Source organism: Bacillus rossius, assembly GCF_032445375.1.
Source record: "Bacillus rossius redtenbacheri isolate Brsri chromosome 9 unlocalized genomic scaffold, Brsri_v3 Brsri_v3_scf9_2, whole genome shotgun sequence".
In the NCBI taxonomy this organism is placed as follows: Eukaryota; Metazoa; Arthropoda; class Insecta; order Phasmatodea; family Bacillidae; genus Bacillus; species Bacillus rossius.
The window spans coordinates 13,066,833-13,083,682 of NW_026962013.1; the positions used below are offsets into that span (position 1 = coordinate 13,066,833).

The 16,850-nt window shown below is 34.0% G+C and overlaps 1 protein-coding gene across 6 annotated transcripts in view; it reads left to right on the top strand.

Moving 5' to 3' along the window:
* Positions 1–16,850, top strand: part of LOC134543362 (protein lap4) — a 237,352-nt gene that overhangs the window by 104,632 nt on the left and 115,870 nt on the right. For 5 of the 6 annotated variants that reach the window (XM_063388350.1, XM_063388353.1, XM_063388354.1 and 2 more), the window contains exons 8-11: positions 1,037–1,170; positions 1,992–2,103; positions 3,875–4,053; positions 16,545–16,759. In XM_063388350.1, the coding sequence (XP_063244420.1) occupies positions 1,037–1,170; positions 1,992–2,103; positions 3,875–4,053; positions 16,545–16,759 (640 nt within the window). The remainder of the gene's footprint in view (positions 1–1,036; positions 1,171–1,991; positions 2,104–3,874; positions 4,054–16,544; positions 16,760–16,850) is intronic. The other variant, XM_063388351.1, reaches the window with a different exon arrangement.

Consider the following 16,850-nt stretch of genomic DNA (forward strand, 5'->3'; position numbering starts at 1 on the left):
CCATTGTTAGAAAAATAATGAATGCAGGTATTATCATCATTTTATTGCAAATTTTTTGGAAAGAAAATTATAAATTACATCAATGTCTTTTCATTTTTTTAAACATCAGTTTCGCAGCATTCTGAGTGTTTAAAGATGAATTCTCAGTATTTTGTTAAAAAATAAAAACTCACATTTTCTAAAAAATAAAATAAAAAAAAACAAAAAAAAACCTTCAACCTCACATTAAAATTCAGGTTATCACAAATGTGATAATTGCATGTCCCTATCATTACTTTATCAACAAGTTTAATGATGAAATAATGGTAATTTATGAATTAGGAAAATAGTATTAAAATAAATGTCACAGCAGGATTGTACTGTGTCTGACTGCACAACCAGAGGGGCAACCTTTTCTTTCTTGATCCACCTGGGAAGGTATGAAATAGGAATAGTGGATATGTGGTGATGGAAATGTGATGTCCTTAAAATAAGACACTCAGATCACTGCAATATCAATAATTTTTCCTACTTTCCAGTACATATGAACCAACCATTCTGATCACTTCACAACCCTGGCATTAGTATAAAAGTTAATTGGTTAGTGCTTTTGTGCCATTTTATTTTCTTATTTGCTGTTGTGGTGCAAAACTATTTTTATCAGTTAAGTTGTTTTTGTCTCTTCCTAACCCTCTTAACCATGTTTTCTCCACTCTTCAGACTCTCTGGTATGCCGGAATATTTATCTCCGAGCAAAGCAGTGGTCATAGTGTTAGTGAGTGATGTATTTTGGTGGTATAGTTTCCTCGTGCGTTCCATGAACCTCCAAAACCCATTGGCTTGCCAATCCAGCTAGAGATCCACCTTCGGCAGGATTACTCTTGTTTCACAAGGGCACCACGTTTATGTTGCAGTTGGAGAATTGAGGTGATAACTAACTCTCTTGATGAATTCCTATGTTAATTACACCCTTAATATTGCCAGTGCCCCCCTCCCCCAAGGTCGAATCGTGCGTGTAATTTTGACCAAGAGGAAATGCTGCTTTTTGTTATTTCAGATGTGAGAGCCTCCAGGAACTGATCCTCACAGAGAACTTCCTTATCGAGCTGCCTGGCACGATAGGCAGCCTCAACAGCCTCACGAACCTCAACATCGACAGGAACAGCCTGCAGAGTCTTCCACTAGAGATAGGTAGGCACAGCCACACTATGTTAGCTCTGGCGGCGGAGGCATTAACTAGTCCAGTGAGTGCTGTGCACTGTATTTTGATTTACAGTAGTTTAATTAGACATTTAAATAATATATACTGTCTGTTAAGACTCACTCAGCTTTATTTAAATAATTTTTTTTATTGTTACATGTGCTAGTTGCTTGTTTTCTCAACAATTTACATGAGACTTAACTTTTGTTTACTTCAAAAAGGTCAGGAATTCCGTGCTGCATAGGTGCACAGATGGTTTATTATTTAATTGAAAATGATGTTACAAACTTATACTAAGTACTCCATTGCATCATTTGTTCTGTTGTAAACAATTTTTAAGTTGACATTAACTAAAAGCAATATAATGAACTATGTTTAAATAACCGCGCAAGTGATTATAATCACAAACACTGGCGAGAATTTTCACGGCCATGATATTGCATTTGGTGAATAGATATGTGTTGAATAGTAAGAGAACAACAAATTCAAGGGAGACACGTTAAAATTTCAGTTGTAGCCCTTTAATAATAATAATAATAATAATAATAATAATAATAATAATTATAATAATTATAATAATTATAATAATTATAATAATTATAATAATTATAATAATTATAATAATTATAATAATTATAATAATTATAATAATTATAATAATTATAATAATTATAATAATAATAATAATAATATGCAAAGAGAATGAAAACTTGCCCGTAGCTCTTGTGAGACCGAGCGTTAGTTCGCAGGTGGTGTGCATGCGTGAATAGCCTATAGTGGGGGACGCTGAGTGGATGCGTGTGTGCGACAGGAAAGCTGAGCCAGCTGGGAGTGCTGTCGCTGAGGGACAACAAGCTGCAGTACCTGCCGTCGGAGCTGGGCCAGTGCAAGGAGCTTCACGTGCTGGACGTGTCTGGGAACAGGTACCGGCGTGCGTCCGGTCCGGGCAGGAGCAGTTGTCAATGCCTTCAGCAGGGGCGTAGCCAGGGGTTCAAACCCCCCTCCCCCCTCCCCCTTAGCACCAAACCTTTAATTAATTTCTTATTCATCACTCAAAACAAATTTCATATTAAAATTAATAAAAATTTTACCATTACAATATTTAAATTTAAGTTCTGAAAACTGCTAAAATAGCACTATTTTACACCATAAAATCCTAATTTTCCCCGGGTAAAGACCCCCGGACCCACTGCTTTAATACAGGGAAGGGGGGGGGAGCATGCTTCTTAACACCCCCCCTGTACACAAATCCTGGCTACGCCACTGCTTCAGATCACTCTTGTGATAATACTGTGTGCAGGAATTGATAAACACAGGGGAAAATTGGCAATATCTTTGCTACAAAGCAGTCACTGATTTTTTCATACTGTGTAGTGTCTCAATTCTTTAAACCAAATGAGTTTAATCATAAATTTGTCTTTTGTTAATAATTAAGTGTCTGATTTTCTAAACATTTACCAAACATGAGAATAGTGATTTTGCTTGTATTATATATCTTTTATTTTAGCATACAGACAGATCTAAACATAAATCATAATGTCAAAGTAAAATTTGGGAATGTACTTTCACTCTTCACTGCACTGTGTTTTAATACCAATGTGTTCCACAACTTACTACTTTAAAATATATTGATTGGCAGATGTTTATTACAGTTTTAAATGCAGTATGTGTGCTATAGTGGGCTAGACTAGCTTCACTTAAGCTGATAAAACACTGGCCCTTTATTCAAAGAAGGTTGACTACCCTTGTATGAAGTCCGTGGTGACAAAGAGACATTAAATGAATAAATAAAATTTTAAAAAAAAAGTTACAGTTTTTAAACAAGTTGAACAGTGCGCTATTGTGTACTTTCTATTCAGATACACCCCTTTCACAGTGTGAAATTTAAGCGAGCCATATAGCAAGCCCCGAGGCAGCTCTGTGGCCTGCGTTGGCGACAAAATATCTGCATGTTCTGCTGCCGGTAACAAGTTTATCCGCTCGTCTGTATAGTTTTGTAATAGAAACCACTGCCCAATCTGGTAAAATATTGATGCCGTCACCTCATTCTCAGCGAGACCCCATTGAGCTCATCTGCAATAGTGTGAACTATTTGCGCCAATCGGGCGACTTGGTCGCGCAAAGGGTTCACCAGGTGCCGGGACGTCCCAATCGGAGCCTCCTTGCTTATCCAGCTCTGACTCTTAAGGGCCCCGCCTACCTGGGCACACATACGGTGCACAGAGCTTCAGGAAAAACAACGCGATTTCAAAAACTACTCAAGATATCCGAGTGGGGCCTATTTACGAATCGCATTTAAGAGTTCGCCGAGGACCGAAAAGTACTTTTAATTTCGGATTAAGTTTTTAAACTGTATTTTTAGAAGCGTTAAAATGGCAAAAACACATGTTTTCAGAGTAATTTTTAGGAATAAAACAATCGGTACAGATTTTTGGAAGCACTTGAGGGACTTGCATAACACCTTTATCTTCATTTCTCCACCGTATAATGTTACGGTCACCGCTCAAATTTCACAGTTATCCTGTGACGACGAGACGAATGCGTGCCAGTTCAGAGAAGCGACACCGCGCTAGAAGCACCAGCGAGCGTCGCGCCTATCATCCCGCCTCACCAACACACACACACACGAGGCGGGCTCCTCAATGCGACGTGAGGTGAGGCGTGCAGCCGTGCGGTGCTGCTCCGTGCCCGCAGGCTGCAGTACTTGCCGATGTCGCTGGCCAACCTGAACCTGAAGGCGGTGTGGCTGTCGGAGAACCAGGCGCAGCCCATGCTCAAGTTCCAGACGGACACGGACGAGGAGACGGGCGAGGAGGTGCTGACGTGCTTCCTGCTGCCCCAGCTGGAGTACCACCCCGACAGCAACGCCGCTGGTGAGTGCCCCGTGCCGCGACGACGCGTGTTCCAGCCTCACTTCAGTGTAGTTCCGAGATCTTTAAAAGGCCTTATTTGTAGGGATGGTGATTTTTCGTTTTCGTGAAATAGATGCGAAAATATGCTAAATTATATTTTTTCCGCTATAAAATGCGAAATCTAGACTATTCCGAGATAAATGCGAAATCAAGGTAAAAAACGTAGATTCGTCTTCACTCTACACAATTTATTTACCGATTGTATTTCGTTTCAGTTCAGTATCAAAAGAAACCATCATTTTATGGCGTATTCAGCACAAGTATCTTATTGTCACGTCATTTACAACACTATTGCTCGTAAATATTGAATGAAGAATGGCCATCCGTGCCTCGCGATTGTAAACAAAGCAAAGAACAACTAGCTGGAAGAGTGTCCGTCATTTTGCAGAGTACAAGTTTTTAGGCCACCATATTGCGACATCTCTGCTACGCCGCGCTAACAATGGTAAGTCCCATTTTCTGGCTGTGTTTCACGTGAAAGCCGCGTTCTTGTGTAGTCTGTGGAAGGTGGTGTGTTTACAAATACGTGCATACACGTGAATGTGTTGTATACTGTTATTTCTCGTGGTAAAAATGGGACGAAACGTAATTTCCATTCGCGATCGCATAAATGAATACAAAAGTGAACAGTTCTACGAAAGTGAAACAAATATTTTAATGTGCAATTTATGTAATTGCCGTCTGGAGTGGATAAAAAAGATGTACAGTAGAGTCCCGCTAATCCGAACCCTGCTAATCCAAAAATCCGCCTAATTCGAACAGGGCTAGGACGAAAAAAGAAATATTTTTATAACAATTATGAACCATGAAAAGCAAAGAAAAACAAGTTCTTTTTCAAGTAATGTCATACGTTTATTAATATGTACCTACATAAGAAAGTTATGATTTATCTATTTCTCCTTCAACTAAAAAGAAAAAAAATATGATTACGTACATAGTACTTAAATATTTACATATTTATATTATGCTAAATACGCTAAATAATAAAGGTGTGTTTTGTGTCTGATCTTTAATATTTGACACATCAGATGTTAAATAGCCCACGCCTCATCAAGACCATAAATGGCATTATATAAGAAAATTCCGCCTAATCCGAATTTTCGCTAATCCGAACAGGGTTCGGTCCCAATTAGTTCAGATTAGCGGGACTCTACTGTACTTGAAAAGCACATTAAATCTGAGGGACATCAGGCTGCAAAAAAAAAAAAAAAAAAAAAAATTCACAGAGAAATCGGATGAAGAAAAAAAGTCGGTAAAATGGCAAGCACGGTTTCTGGCTAAAACCAAACGAAGGCTAAAATTGAAAAAACGAGTTTCAATAACATTATTTGTGCACTCTACATCAACTATGGCCATGAACACGGCTAAAAAATATTTATTGTAATTTTAAGTATTCAATTTATTGCACTCATAAGTGCTAAAAAGTTGTTTGGAAACCTGCCAAGATAGGCTATCTTTGTAGTTGTGCTAGATCTTTATTTCTGTGGTTGTTAATAATTAATATGTGTATTATTTAATGCTTTTTAAAAATATACTTTTCTTCAGTAATGTAAAATGAGAGAATTGGCTAAATCTTGTTTTTAAAAATGCTACAAAATGCTAAATTTCAAATTCAAAATGCTAAATGTTGTTATTATAAATGCTATAAATCACCATCACTACTTATTTGGCTTTTGGCCTGGGAAAGTCCTTGGATTTATTTTCTTTATTAAAACATAACAGTCCTTCATAACATGAAGGTAATTGTGTAAACAATACTAGTGGTTATTGTTTTTGCCGGAATTGGGGTCTTGAGTTGTTATTATATGTACTTGCTGAAGTACATTTAAAATTATAACACACTAACACACATTAAAGTACATAGCAGCTGCAGACGAGTTCTGAACTTTCCCAACATTCCTAATTTTTTCACTCCATAACAGTTCTTAAAAAAAATTAGCTAATATAAATATTATATTGACCTCTTGAATATCTTATGTAGCAGATTCAACTGAAAATCATACATGCAATCTTAACTTTTATTGTTACAACTTTGATCAATGAAATCATATGTTTGAATACTTTTAAAAGACCTTTACAATAAAACCACAATACCTTTAAGGTGCGCTGGTACTTTTTTTTTTTAAAAAATTAGGACTGCTTTTTTTTTATTGTTATCCGTATTGCAGTCAAGTTACTGTGGCCATTACAATAACCCTAAATATTTACTCATATTTGTCTAAAAAAATTAGTTTGAGTCAAAATTCATGCTCATGTGCACTTTGCGGATGGTAGAGCTACAAGTTGGTCAGTCCATAATGGATTGGTCTTTGCCATTCCATAATAGTGCATGTTTTCTTAATTAATCTTTTCTTGTGTAAACAACACCATCATCTCCAACATTTTTTTACTCATTTAATAATAATGGTTATTTGTTGAATTTTATTTATTTTAATCCGGGTTCAGGTTAAACTTTCAATGCAGGTAATTATTTCTACATTGTTCTATACACCTGTACAGTTATGTGCATACATAGCCCAAACTATAGGGTTATTACACATAGCACGCAAATATTCAAGAACGATGAGAATGCTATGTGTTCAATTGTTGTGGTTAAAATGTTTTGGTGTTCAGTGTTCAGTCTGTGTACAGAGATCACGGTGCCTAGGACGTAGCTAGCACACATCACTGTTGGCGCTGGATGTGCTAGTGTTATTTGACGATTGTGCTCACTGGGTAGATGAACTTGTATATTGTGTAAAATTGCATACAATCGTATTGTGTGTTACTGAACTTAGTTGGCATGTGTGTATTGTTTGAGGTAGAAATAATGTATTAATGTGGTGTTTTTTTGCTCATTTGCGTTGATGATTCTTTTGATTACACTGTGGGCACATACCTTATCAGTAGGCCTGTGGAAATGCATTTTTTTTTGGTTCAAATTAAATTTTAATACAAATATCAAAATATTTTTGAATGTGAATATCAAATTCAAATAGCAAGCGTGGGTAAATTTTTTTCCACATTTTTATTATAATAATAGGATAATATTATAAATACTTGTCTTTGTTTGTGCAATGACAATGGATATTTCACATAAATTATTGTAAAAAAAAATATAAACCTATTATTTCAGATTTCTAAGAATATTTTTGCAGTATTTGCTAATTGCTTATTTTGTGATTATTTTCAACTTATAAAAGAAAATCATGGTTGGAGTTTGTCCTGCATCTGAACTTTGGTCATTCTGCTATTAACTGTGCACATAATGGAATATAATAATAGTTCAATAAAATAATATTCCTTATTATATCATGCCCATTAATATGGTTTTGTCTGGGCATGTACATATTTATCAAGTACTACATGGAGTTGACCTCAGTGTTGATTCTTTCACAACGTTATATATGCACTGAACTTTGTACACAGTCAAGTATGCATTATTTTTAAGGGTAAGTATTTTAAATCAAATTGAATACAAATAATGAATTATTTGTATTGATAATGAAATTTTGAATATTTACACAGGACTACTGATTAGGGAAGTGTTATGGTGTGTACAATTTTAATACTTTAAGTTTTGTGTGATTGAGAAAGGGTAAAATGGATGCATTGAAACAATCGTTAGTCTGGCGAAAGAGTCAAGAAATTCATGGTGGATAAATAGAAGAGAGTGAATGGAATTTTTTAGCCTTTGGGTAGCTACATTTGTATTTGAGAAATTTAACATTTGAAAATAAAACCAATTTATCGTTTGGCATTCAGTGCATGCAGTGTAGACAGTGAAACCTTATTCATTAATACGGCCTGAAGGAAAATTAATGTTATACTAAGTATTAATAAGATTTTATACTTAAGATTTAAACTATTATGTACTTCATTTGTATGAAGGCAAAGGGAAGTATTACTTTGTTTAACATGTAATTTTTTTAATTATTATTTGGCTTACAAGCAAGCTGGTCTAGGCTGTCTTCTACAGTCAAGTAATGAGACCCTGTACTGAAGTCATGACTGTGGGAGCCAGTGTTAAATAAAAAATCCATTTAAGAATTATCAGTACTTTGGCGATACATTATAACTTACAGTATAAACATAATGCTGAAAAATCAGTACAATGCATAAGTTCATATTAGAATATTACATTAGTCCTAAAATCCAAAAAAATACAGTAGTTTGAAAATCCAATCAACTATTTGGTCTTGAGGGTTTTCGATGAACACTTTTGCACCAGAATTGTGTATGGTTGGCCTTCACGAAAGTGAAATCTGAGCATCTGGGCTACTGTATTCTTGGCTGTCAATTTTTTACTGGATTTTTACCTTTCTGAAAAAAATTTCATAGAAGATAAATCAACTGCTCCATAGCTGGAAGTTGATGTATATTGTGATTATGCATTCATCGATTAAAAAAAAAATTAGAGCAAGCCAGTGACACTTTTGCTGTGAATTGGTTCCTTGTCGTGGAAGAAAATATTTTAGGAGAACCAGTGTACATACTTTGTGTAAGTGCACTGCAGCTTTTGTGTGTAGGTTGTTGCATCTTATTCGAATTGCTGGTGTTGCAACTATGCGGAAGTGCATTTGTTGTTGTTGTTGTTGAATACACAAGTCGATGTGAAATTACTTTGTTTAAGTTGATAACTTTATTTTTAGTTGTAGCTTATACCTAGCAGTATCTTTTGCACTTTTGACGTGATTAAAGCAGGTGGTGTTTATTTATGGATGTGTATTTTTTTGTACACTGTAATAAAAAAATCTAGTAATAATTTGTGCATTGAAGTGCTAAGCTGAATCAATGCAGACTTGTTGTTAAGTAAGACTTATTTTGTGTGTTTGTGATTAACCTAGAACATTTTTTAAGTTTCAGCAGAATTCAGATGCTCGTACAGTCCCTCAGCCCACTTAACATTTTGTTGGTGTCCAAGTTTTTCCTTGTTTGTCTCGTGTCTGTGTGGTAAGGTTTCCGTGCCTTGCTTGCTTTGCTGTGCACTGCTATGCTAAGTTAGTTGATGGCACAGCTTTTGGAATGTTCACCTCTCAGCTTCCAGTTGCACTGTAATGGTTGTGTAGGGCAGCGACTGCTGGTGCATTGTTTGGTTGATGGTCCTAAATGACAAGAATAACGTATACAGCTTTTTAAAAATATTATTTCAATTTTTAATATATGAGGAATATAATTTTGTGGCATTTCTTATCTGATGTGTGTGTAATAGTGAATTTTTATTTAAAAAAAAAATACAATATAATCAAACACGAGAAGCTTTACACAAAATATAAATCAAATACCTAACTCACAGTTGATTCACAAATATTAATAATTAAATATAATATTTGAAAAAAAAAATTAATTGAATTTGGCCACATTGTTTGATAGAAATTTTTTTAAAAGGAATACAGCCAGAAAAATGTGCAAACTATGTGGTTGATTTACCTTTCCAGAAGAGTAGGAGGTTGAGTGGATTAATACAACCAAAATTACCCTGTAAGACTATTCAAAATTTCAGCTGTAGCATGAAAGTTAAAGAACTCGCCCACCACACCATTTATTTAGCAGGATGTGTAAGTAGGGGGTATTAATAAGGACTGCTAATGTTCTAATTCTCAATAATTTGCTCCTTCTCAGACCATAGAGAGTTACCTCAGGCTATAAAGAAAAAAAAAATAAATCAATTTCCTCATTTAAGTAAACATGCATGCTAGTATATTGACTGTTCACGTGACTATTTTACTGCACCATAGCAAACAGCTACTATTGGAATTCAGTTTTAGTGGTTCTTACTGAACATTTTATGGCAGTTGTTTTCTTCTTAATTTTAAAAGTAACTGGTGTTTTTCATCCTAGAGTCACATATAAAAAAAATTAATATTAATTTGAAAAGTTGCATAAACATAGTACCTACTTTGTACAAATACTAGCTTTTTGAGAGATGCTGGTACATTATACCATAACTTTACAGATTAGAGATGGAAAATGCACAAATCATAACATAAAAATACTATGAAGCAATTCACAATTTTTCATTTAATGCAGTAGTTATTTTTATTAGGAATATTTCATAAAATTACTAGTGATTTCTTATAGTCATATTTATTTGATGGTTGGTTCAACTCTTAATATTTTCAATCATGTACTATTTTTTTTCACTTTGATCTGAAGTTTTTGCATGGGACATTTTTTTGTAATTTTTTGGAGTGCATGATTAGTTGGGATAAGATTTTATGGAAAAATGTGATATTACCAAAATAACACAGAAAAACATCTTATTACATCATACAGCACCAAAACGATCTAAAATCGTGAAATTAATCATAATTGTAACTAAAATATACTATAAACACAAAAGTGTAATCTTTTTTGTATATGAAATTCAAAGAATGTCATTTCTTACGTTTAAAGTTCATAACAAAATATATCAACCAAAGGCATAGGAGAATAAAAATTAATCTTACTGCATTTGTTTTTACATTATTAGAGTCCTTACATCTTTCAAACACACTTCTTCCTAATTAATTTTAATTATTTGGAGTTATTCTGTCCGGGACAAGCTTGTTATAAATATTTTATTGTTAATATAAGTGTGTAATTTACACTTTTAGGGTGAAATAAGATTGAGAAACATTTTAGTGTCGTGATTGTTTGGTTAGTAATAGGGGTGTGCGGGAATAGGTTTTTGTACTGCGGGAAATTTTCGGGAAAAAAAAATTATTCCCTCGGGAAACGGGACGGGATCTGGAAAATTAAAAAAAAAAAAATTAATTCTAATATGATAAGATGGCCATTTAAACGTTTTTTGCAAAGTTAGTTGTTTTTTTGCTATTTCTTTTGTCTGCTTCACTTGCCCTTTTTTCAGCGGCGGCTTCATATTTTTTAGCATCCTCAAATTGTTTTTTATAGAGGGATGTTTATTGAGATGTCTTAGTAATCCAGACGTTCTACCATGCTCGCATCTCAAAAAATTTTCACACGAGACACACTTTGCCAGGGATTTACTGTCTGTCAGACGTTCAAAATACTTCCAAACACTTTTAGGTTTACAAGTAACAAGCTGATAGGTTGCCACCTCCATTATTTGTAGGCTGCTAGTTTGTTTTAATATACAACGGCATCGAAAATAGGAACAGATACTTTGCACAAGCCTTAATAACGTAACGTCAGCCGACAAAGCCCGCCAAACTAAACAGTAAACAACTACAGTAGAACCCTGTTATAATGTTCCTGCATATAATGTTTTCCTGCTTATAATGTCATATTTTTAAAGTCCCAATTTTCCCCCCATAAGGACAATGTATTTATTTCCTGCATATAACGTTCATAAATAGTGTAATTTCCTGCTTATAATGTTTGCTTTGTAACATTCAATAAATGGGGAAAAAATGTTTTAGAACCAAATTATTCCAACACTTACGATAAAAAGTTTCCTTGATGTATGTTTATGTTTACAATCACTGCCATACAATACATGAAGTTTGTTAAAATACAATTTTATGCAATATACTGAAGGTACACAATGTTCATAGTTACGTGTCAGTTGGCACCCTTAGTCAACTCTTCTCTTCCTTGCCATTCCAGTGGGTATTCAGATGCACGTACCTAGTCCTACGATATTTAAGTTGCCAACCATTGAGCGAGGGCATAACTAAGTGTTTTCTATTGCTTACAAATATTTTTTTTTTTTCATTGATACGTAGGAAACACAAAATTAAACATTTTCAGGTGGCGAAGGAGTAGACGTTCTCACTCTTAATGTTGTCATCATGAATTGTGAGACAATTTTACAAAAAATGTGGCAGTGTATCTTTAAAGACAAACAAAATTTAACCAGGGAACAAGATGAAGTTGAAAAATTGTTGGTTTGTTTCAGAAAATTCATGTATCAAGTATACTATCTTTGGTTTTAACATTAAAGTTGTTTACATAGCTTGGTGAGTCCATTACTACAAAGCTCGAACATTGTTTAGTGCTAAATTGAGATTTCCTGCTTATAACGTTTTCCTGCTTATAATGTTTTTTTCTTGTGCTCCCTTGAAAAACATTATAACATGGTTCTACTGTATTTTTTCTCCCAAAGCAAAATCATAGATGTATAGATACTCATGAGCAGTGGTGTAAAACTACGTGATTTCATATTTTTCAAAGTGCCAATACAGTTCTCTACATCGCCACTGCTATCAAGTAATGGTTACGCTTCGTTATGTAACACACGTCTAGTATTTCTTGTGTCTTTGGCGAAAAGGTTGGATTGCGCATGTGTTTTGTTTGTGTCTAAGGACACACAGTGGTTTTAGGTTAAATATTCGATGGTGATGGCAATAATGTTATATAACTGACTATTCACGTATCTTGCAAATTTGTACCCTTGAAGAAATATATTTATGTGTAAACGATTATCATAATTCACTGCAAACCACAGCTGTTGCTACAATCGTCATACGTTTAAAAGATGTTTTGCATTTAAATAGTATGGAAACCCTTCAAAAATGTACGAATCCATAAAAAATATTGTTGTAAAAACAGTTTGAATTGATAGAAAACATTTTCACATGATTAGTAAACATTCGTAAATTTTTAAACAATTTCCCGAAAAATTTGGGAGTAATAAAATTCCCGCCCGGCATTTCGGGAAGCCTATTTTCCCGAATTTTTTCCCGAAACGTCGGGATCCCGCACACCCCTAGTTACTATCATACTAAATAGTATTTATAAAAATAAAAACAATAACACCAGAATTGTCTGTTTTTAAAAATAAAATTGAATTAAAAAGAACACAAAATTTTGTCTTCAATAAGATAGCCTTTAAAATTGTAGTACATTATAGAATATATAATACATAATGTTTTTTGATGCATGTTTGCATTTTGGCAACATATGGTTAAATGAATTGCTTAAAGATACACTGCATGCTAAATTTGTATGAACTTACTGTAATGTTGGCTTGCATTATTTTAATTATTAAAAATATGTTGCACATGTGTATGCTGTATATAATTTAATATTTTTCACATATAATACTGCAAATTATTGAATTTATAAATGTTTCTCGGAAGTTTTTTAAAACACTATTATAATAACTTTTCTATTCTGGGTAATTTAGTTCTCATGGTGAGATAAGCAGATCCTTATAGTAGCATTTCAAATATTCTTGGACCCTGTTGTATACAGTTTTTTCCCCCAAGTTTATTGTTAATAGATCTTGTGAATTAACCAGTCAGCGGTTTTCATTGTTTTTCAGCGCGAGCTTCCAATTTCACTGTCAAGCACACTCACAAATTTTGTAATGACATCACTGTTTTTTTTAAAATATCCGATATTTTTGCTTTTACAACTCCATAACCACGAGCTAAACTGGTTCCAACTGATCTATTTTTCTAAGTTTTATCAGAAACGCTGAGAACGATGCGTTTACGTTTGGATTCCATTGTGTACGGCATGACAAACTGCACTACATACATGTCTCACTTACGAAGGGCTCACATGCCACTGAGGACGCAATGTTGCTCACGTATGCCACTCTTGGCAGGGAGGGGAAAACCGCGCCTGCACTAACGATGCTTGCGGCCGCAAGCAGAAATCCTGCAGTGCATGGCGTGCAAAGTTGAATTAATTTTGCCTTCTGTAATGCGTTCGGTTAACTGACCGTACGGTTAACCGAGGTTGGGATAATCAATGCTCTGCTGTATGTTTGTGCCAAGGTGACATGTCACTGATATGAAGTGTGTTGGTTGGTGAGTTAGCAAGTTTGTTTCTCGTGTAACTGTGCTGTTTAGTTGTTCAGTCCTTGTCTGGTGAATAGATACTCTGCAAGTTCATATGGGTGACTGTGGTGTGTTTGTTCCCAAGTAGATCCAGGCAAATTGCTGGCATTCAAACCACAGCTGTTAAACATTCAACCAAGGCGGTTGTCTTGCAGGATAGCTTTCATGCTAGGTTTTATGTTACTGTCGCACGTAATAATGTTCATAAACAGTATTCTAACTCTGCAGCGTAACTGGTACCCAAAGACATTCGTTTTTATTTTTCCGCAGTGGTGATAAGAACATTGTACAACTTTATTTATTTTTGTATGCAGTGATTGCTGTTAAATATTTTTATTAATTTTGCGTATGTAGACAATAATTAATTAATTTTTAACATTTTTTTAAACTTAAGTGAAAGGTCTTTACTCCAGCACGTTCATGACCATGACCATGACCATGGCCATGCCATATAACCGATTTTGCCAGACTATCAAACTTGAATGTATAGTTTTAACGAATACCAAATGTGAAAATGGGATGTGTAACCAGCTAGAAAACAGAAAACACTGTACTGAAATGAAAATTAAAATCAAGGATAAACTCAGAATGTAGAAAAATGCCAGCAGGGCTGTAATGCACAGGGACATGAAATTATCAAATTTGTGATAACACACATTTTTATGGGAATTTAAATGTGTGGTTTTTTTTTTTGTGGAGAAAATGCTAATGTTAACACTTAAAAAATACTGGGAATTCATCTCCAAATACTTGGAATTCTGTGAAATTAACATTTAAAACTGAAATTACATTGATTTAAATTTTAATTTGGGTAAAAAAATTGCAAGAAAACTATAAATGTCTGCATACGTTATGTTTCTAACTATTGTTTGGTTTTTATCTGTCAGTAACATTTGCTTTTTAAAAACATGGCTACGTCACAAAATATAATATGCTTCAATACTGGGAATGCAATCAGATGCTGAAAGCTACACAATTGATAGTTCATTCAATATTTTGAGTTCTCAGGGCAGTATTGTGTTTATGACTAGCAACAATTTGACTAAAAATTGCTTCTTCCTCTCTGTATCTGTGATTCTATGGATACTCTATTCTCGTTTTGTGTTCGTTGTTTGTTTACGCAAGCCGACCTCCGTAGCATAGTCAGATGCACTTAGGCTTATGGTGTAAGGAGTTCTGGGTTCGAGTCCCAGGTGTAAATTTGAAAGAAAATATTTGATTTGTTAACATATGATAAAGAGTTTCAATTTAGGATCTGAGTCATCGGTCGTTGGCGTAAGCTGTAGACCTTATAATTAAAAAAGAAAAAAAATGTTCACGTGGTTGATTCTTGTTACATTTATAAATACTAATTGCATTGCAATTACATATTGTTCCTTTTATATATATATATATATATATATATATATATATATATATATAAAAGAAAGCAGCCTGGTATATTATTGTGAGAACTCAGGAAGGATGAATGGTTAAGAAATCATTAAAGAAATGGGGGGAAAATTATTAGGAAAAACAATTTATTTACAATGCAGTGTTTATATATATATATTATATATTATATATATTCTAAAGCATATATATATATATATATTATATATATTCTAAAGCATATATATATATATTCTAAAGCATATATATATATATATATATATATATATATATATATATATATATTCTAAAGCATTTATGATCCTGCCAACTTTGAGGTTAGGTATTTTTATTTTAGTACCTACCGCTTTTTTGAGGTTAGTTCCATCCTAAAGCAAAGACAGCACATGTTTGCCTGTACACATCTTGTGTGCTGGTTACTTGAAATATGATGGCTAGAGGTTTTAATTGTGCTCCAAACCTCTGGTAATAAGATCAGATAATTTTTTGACTGAATTACATTCTAAAATCTTAAAAATTATTTGATTATTTGGTTTTTGCTCACATTAAGTATTAGATTCACCCTCTACCAAATAAAATATACGAAAAATCAATTTTTGCATTTTTTTTATCCAAATGTACAGTTATACCATTTTTATTGTATTATAGTATATGTAGATAATATTAGTTTAATGCAAATGTTATTACAAATTTTACAACAGATTTCATGGTATTTTTTAGTACTAGGTACTTCATGTGGAATTTAAAAATGCCTAATTATTGTAATTTTTGAAATGGGAAAAATCTTTGTTGGTCACATTTTTTATGGAATAAAAATAATAATTTATTTGGTGTTAGAAATGGTTTTTTGTGAATTAAGTGGGTTACGTACGGAAACTCAAAAGGTGACGCTGCTTTTTTAAATACTCAAAATTAATTTTATGCTTGGTTATTTTATCATTTGTATTGAATCTTGTTAACATATAGCCCTATTAGTTTTTTAGTCATCATAAGCATTAAAAAATATATATTTTTTTACTGTGTGCTAGTATTTTATAAAACTAATTCTGGTATTCGAACAGTTTTTGAAACATTTCAGTGTTTCATTATCAGCTTGCTTATATAATTGCACACATTTGCATGCTTTGAATGTTTAGTTTACACCATCCACCAGTTACACACTGTTCATACCATTTCTCATTTTAGCTGTGGTGCACTTTGAGTCTAATCTTTTTGCTTTGCATGTCTTGTGGTTTTTTTTGTTTTGTGAATGCTTTTTTGTGTTCCTTGATCTGCTACACATCTTCAGAATGTGTGTGTGCTCCTTTCCCCCCTCTCTTTCTGTTTTAGACGCTTTTTATGATGGGCGCTTGTATCGTTATGATAATGAGTTTAGTGGCGAGGGACTGAACGAGGCAAGTGAAGGCGAAGCTAACTTGGCCTCTATGTCGTCGCCAGATAACCAGGCAGAGAGTGACGACGATGACGGCTGGAAGGAGAAAGAAGCGTCTAGAACACACTCTGTTAAGTTCACAGATGACCTTGATTCTGAGAGTGGCAAGGAGGTGAGTAAACCTGCTCGTTATTGCTCTCGGTTGCCTTTTGAGTATGCAGTATTATTTAAATATTGTCTTATTGTCATGACTGAAATTTTTA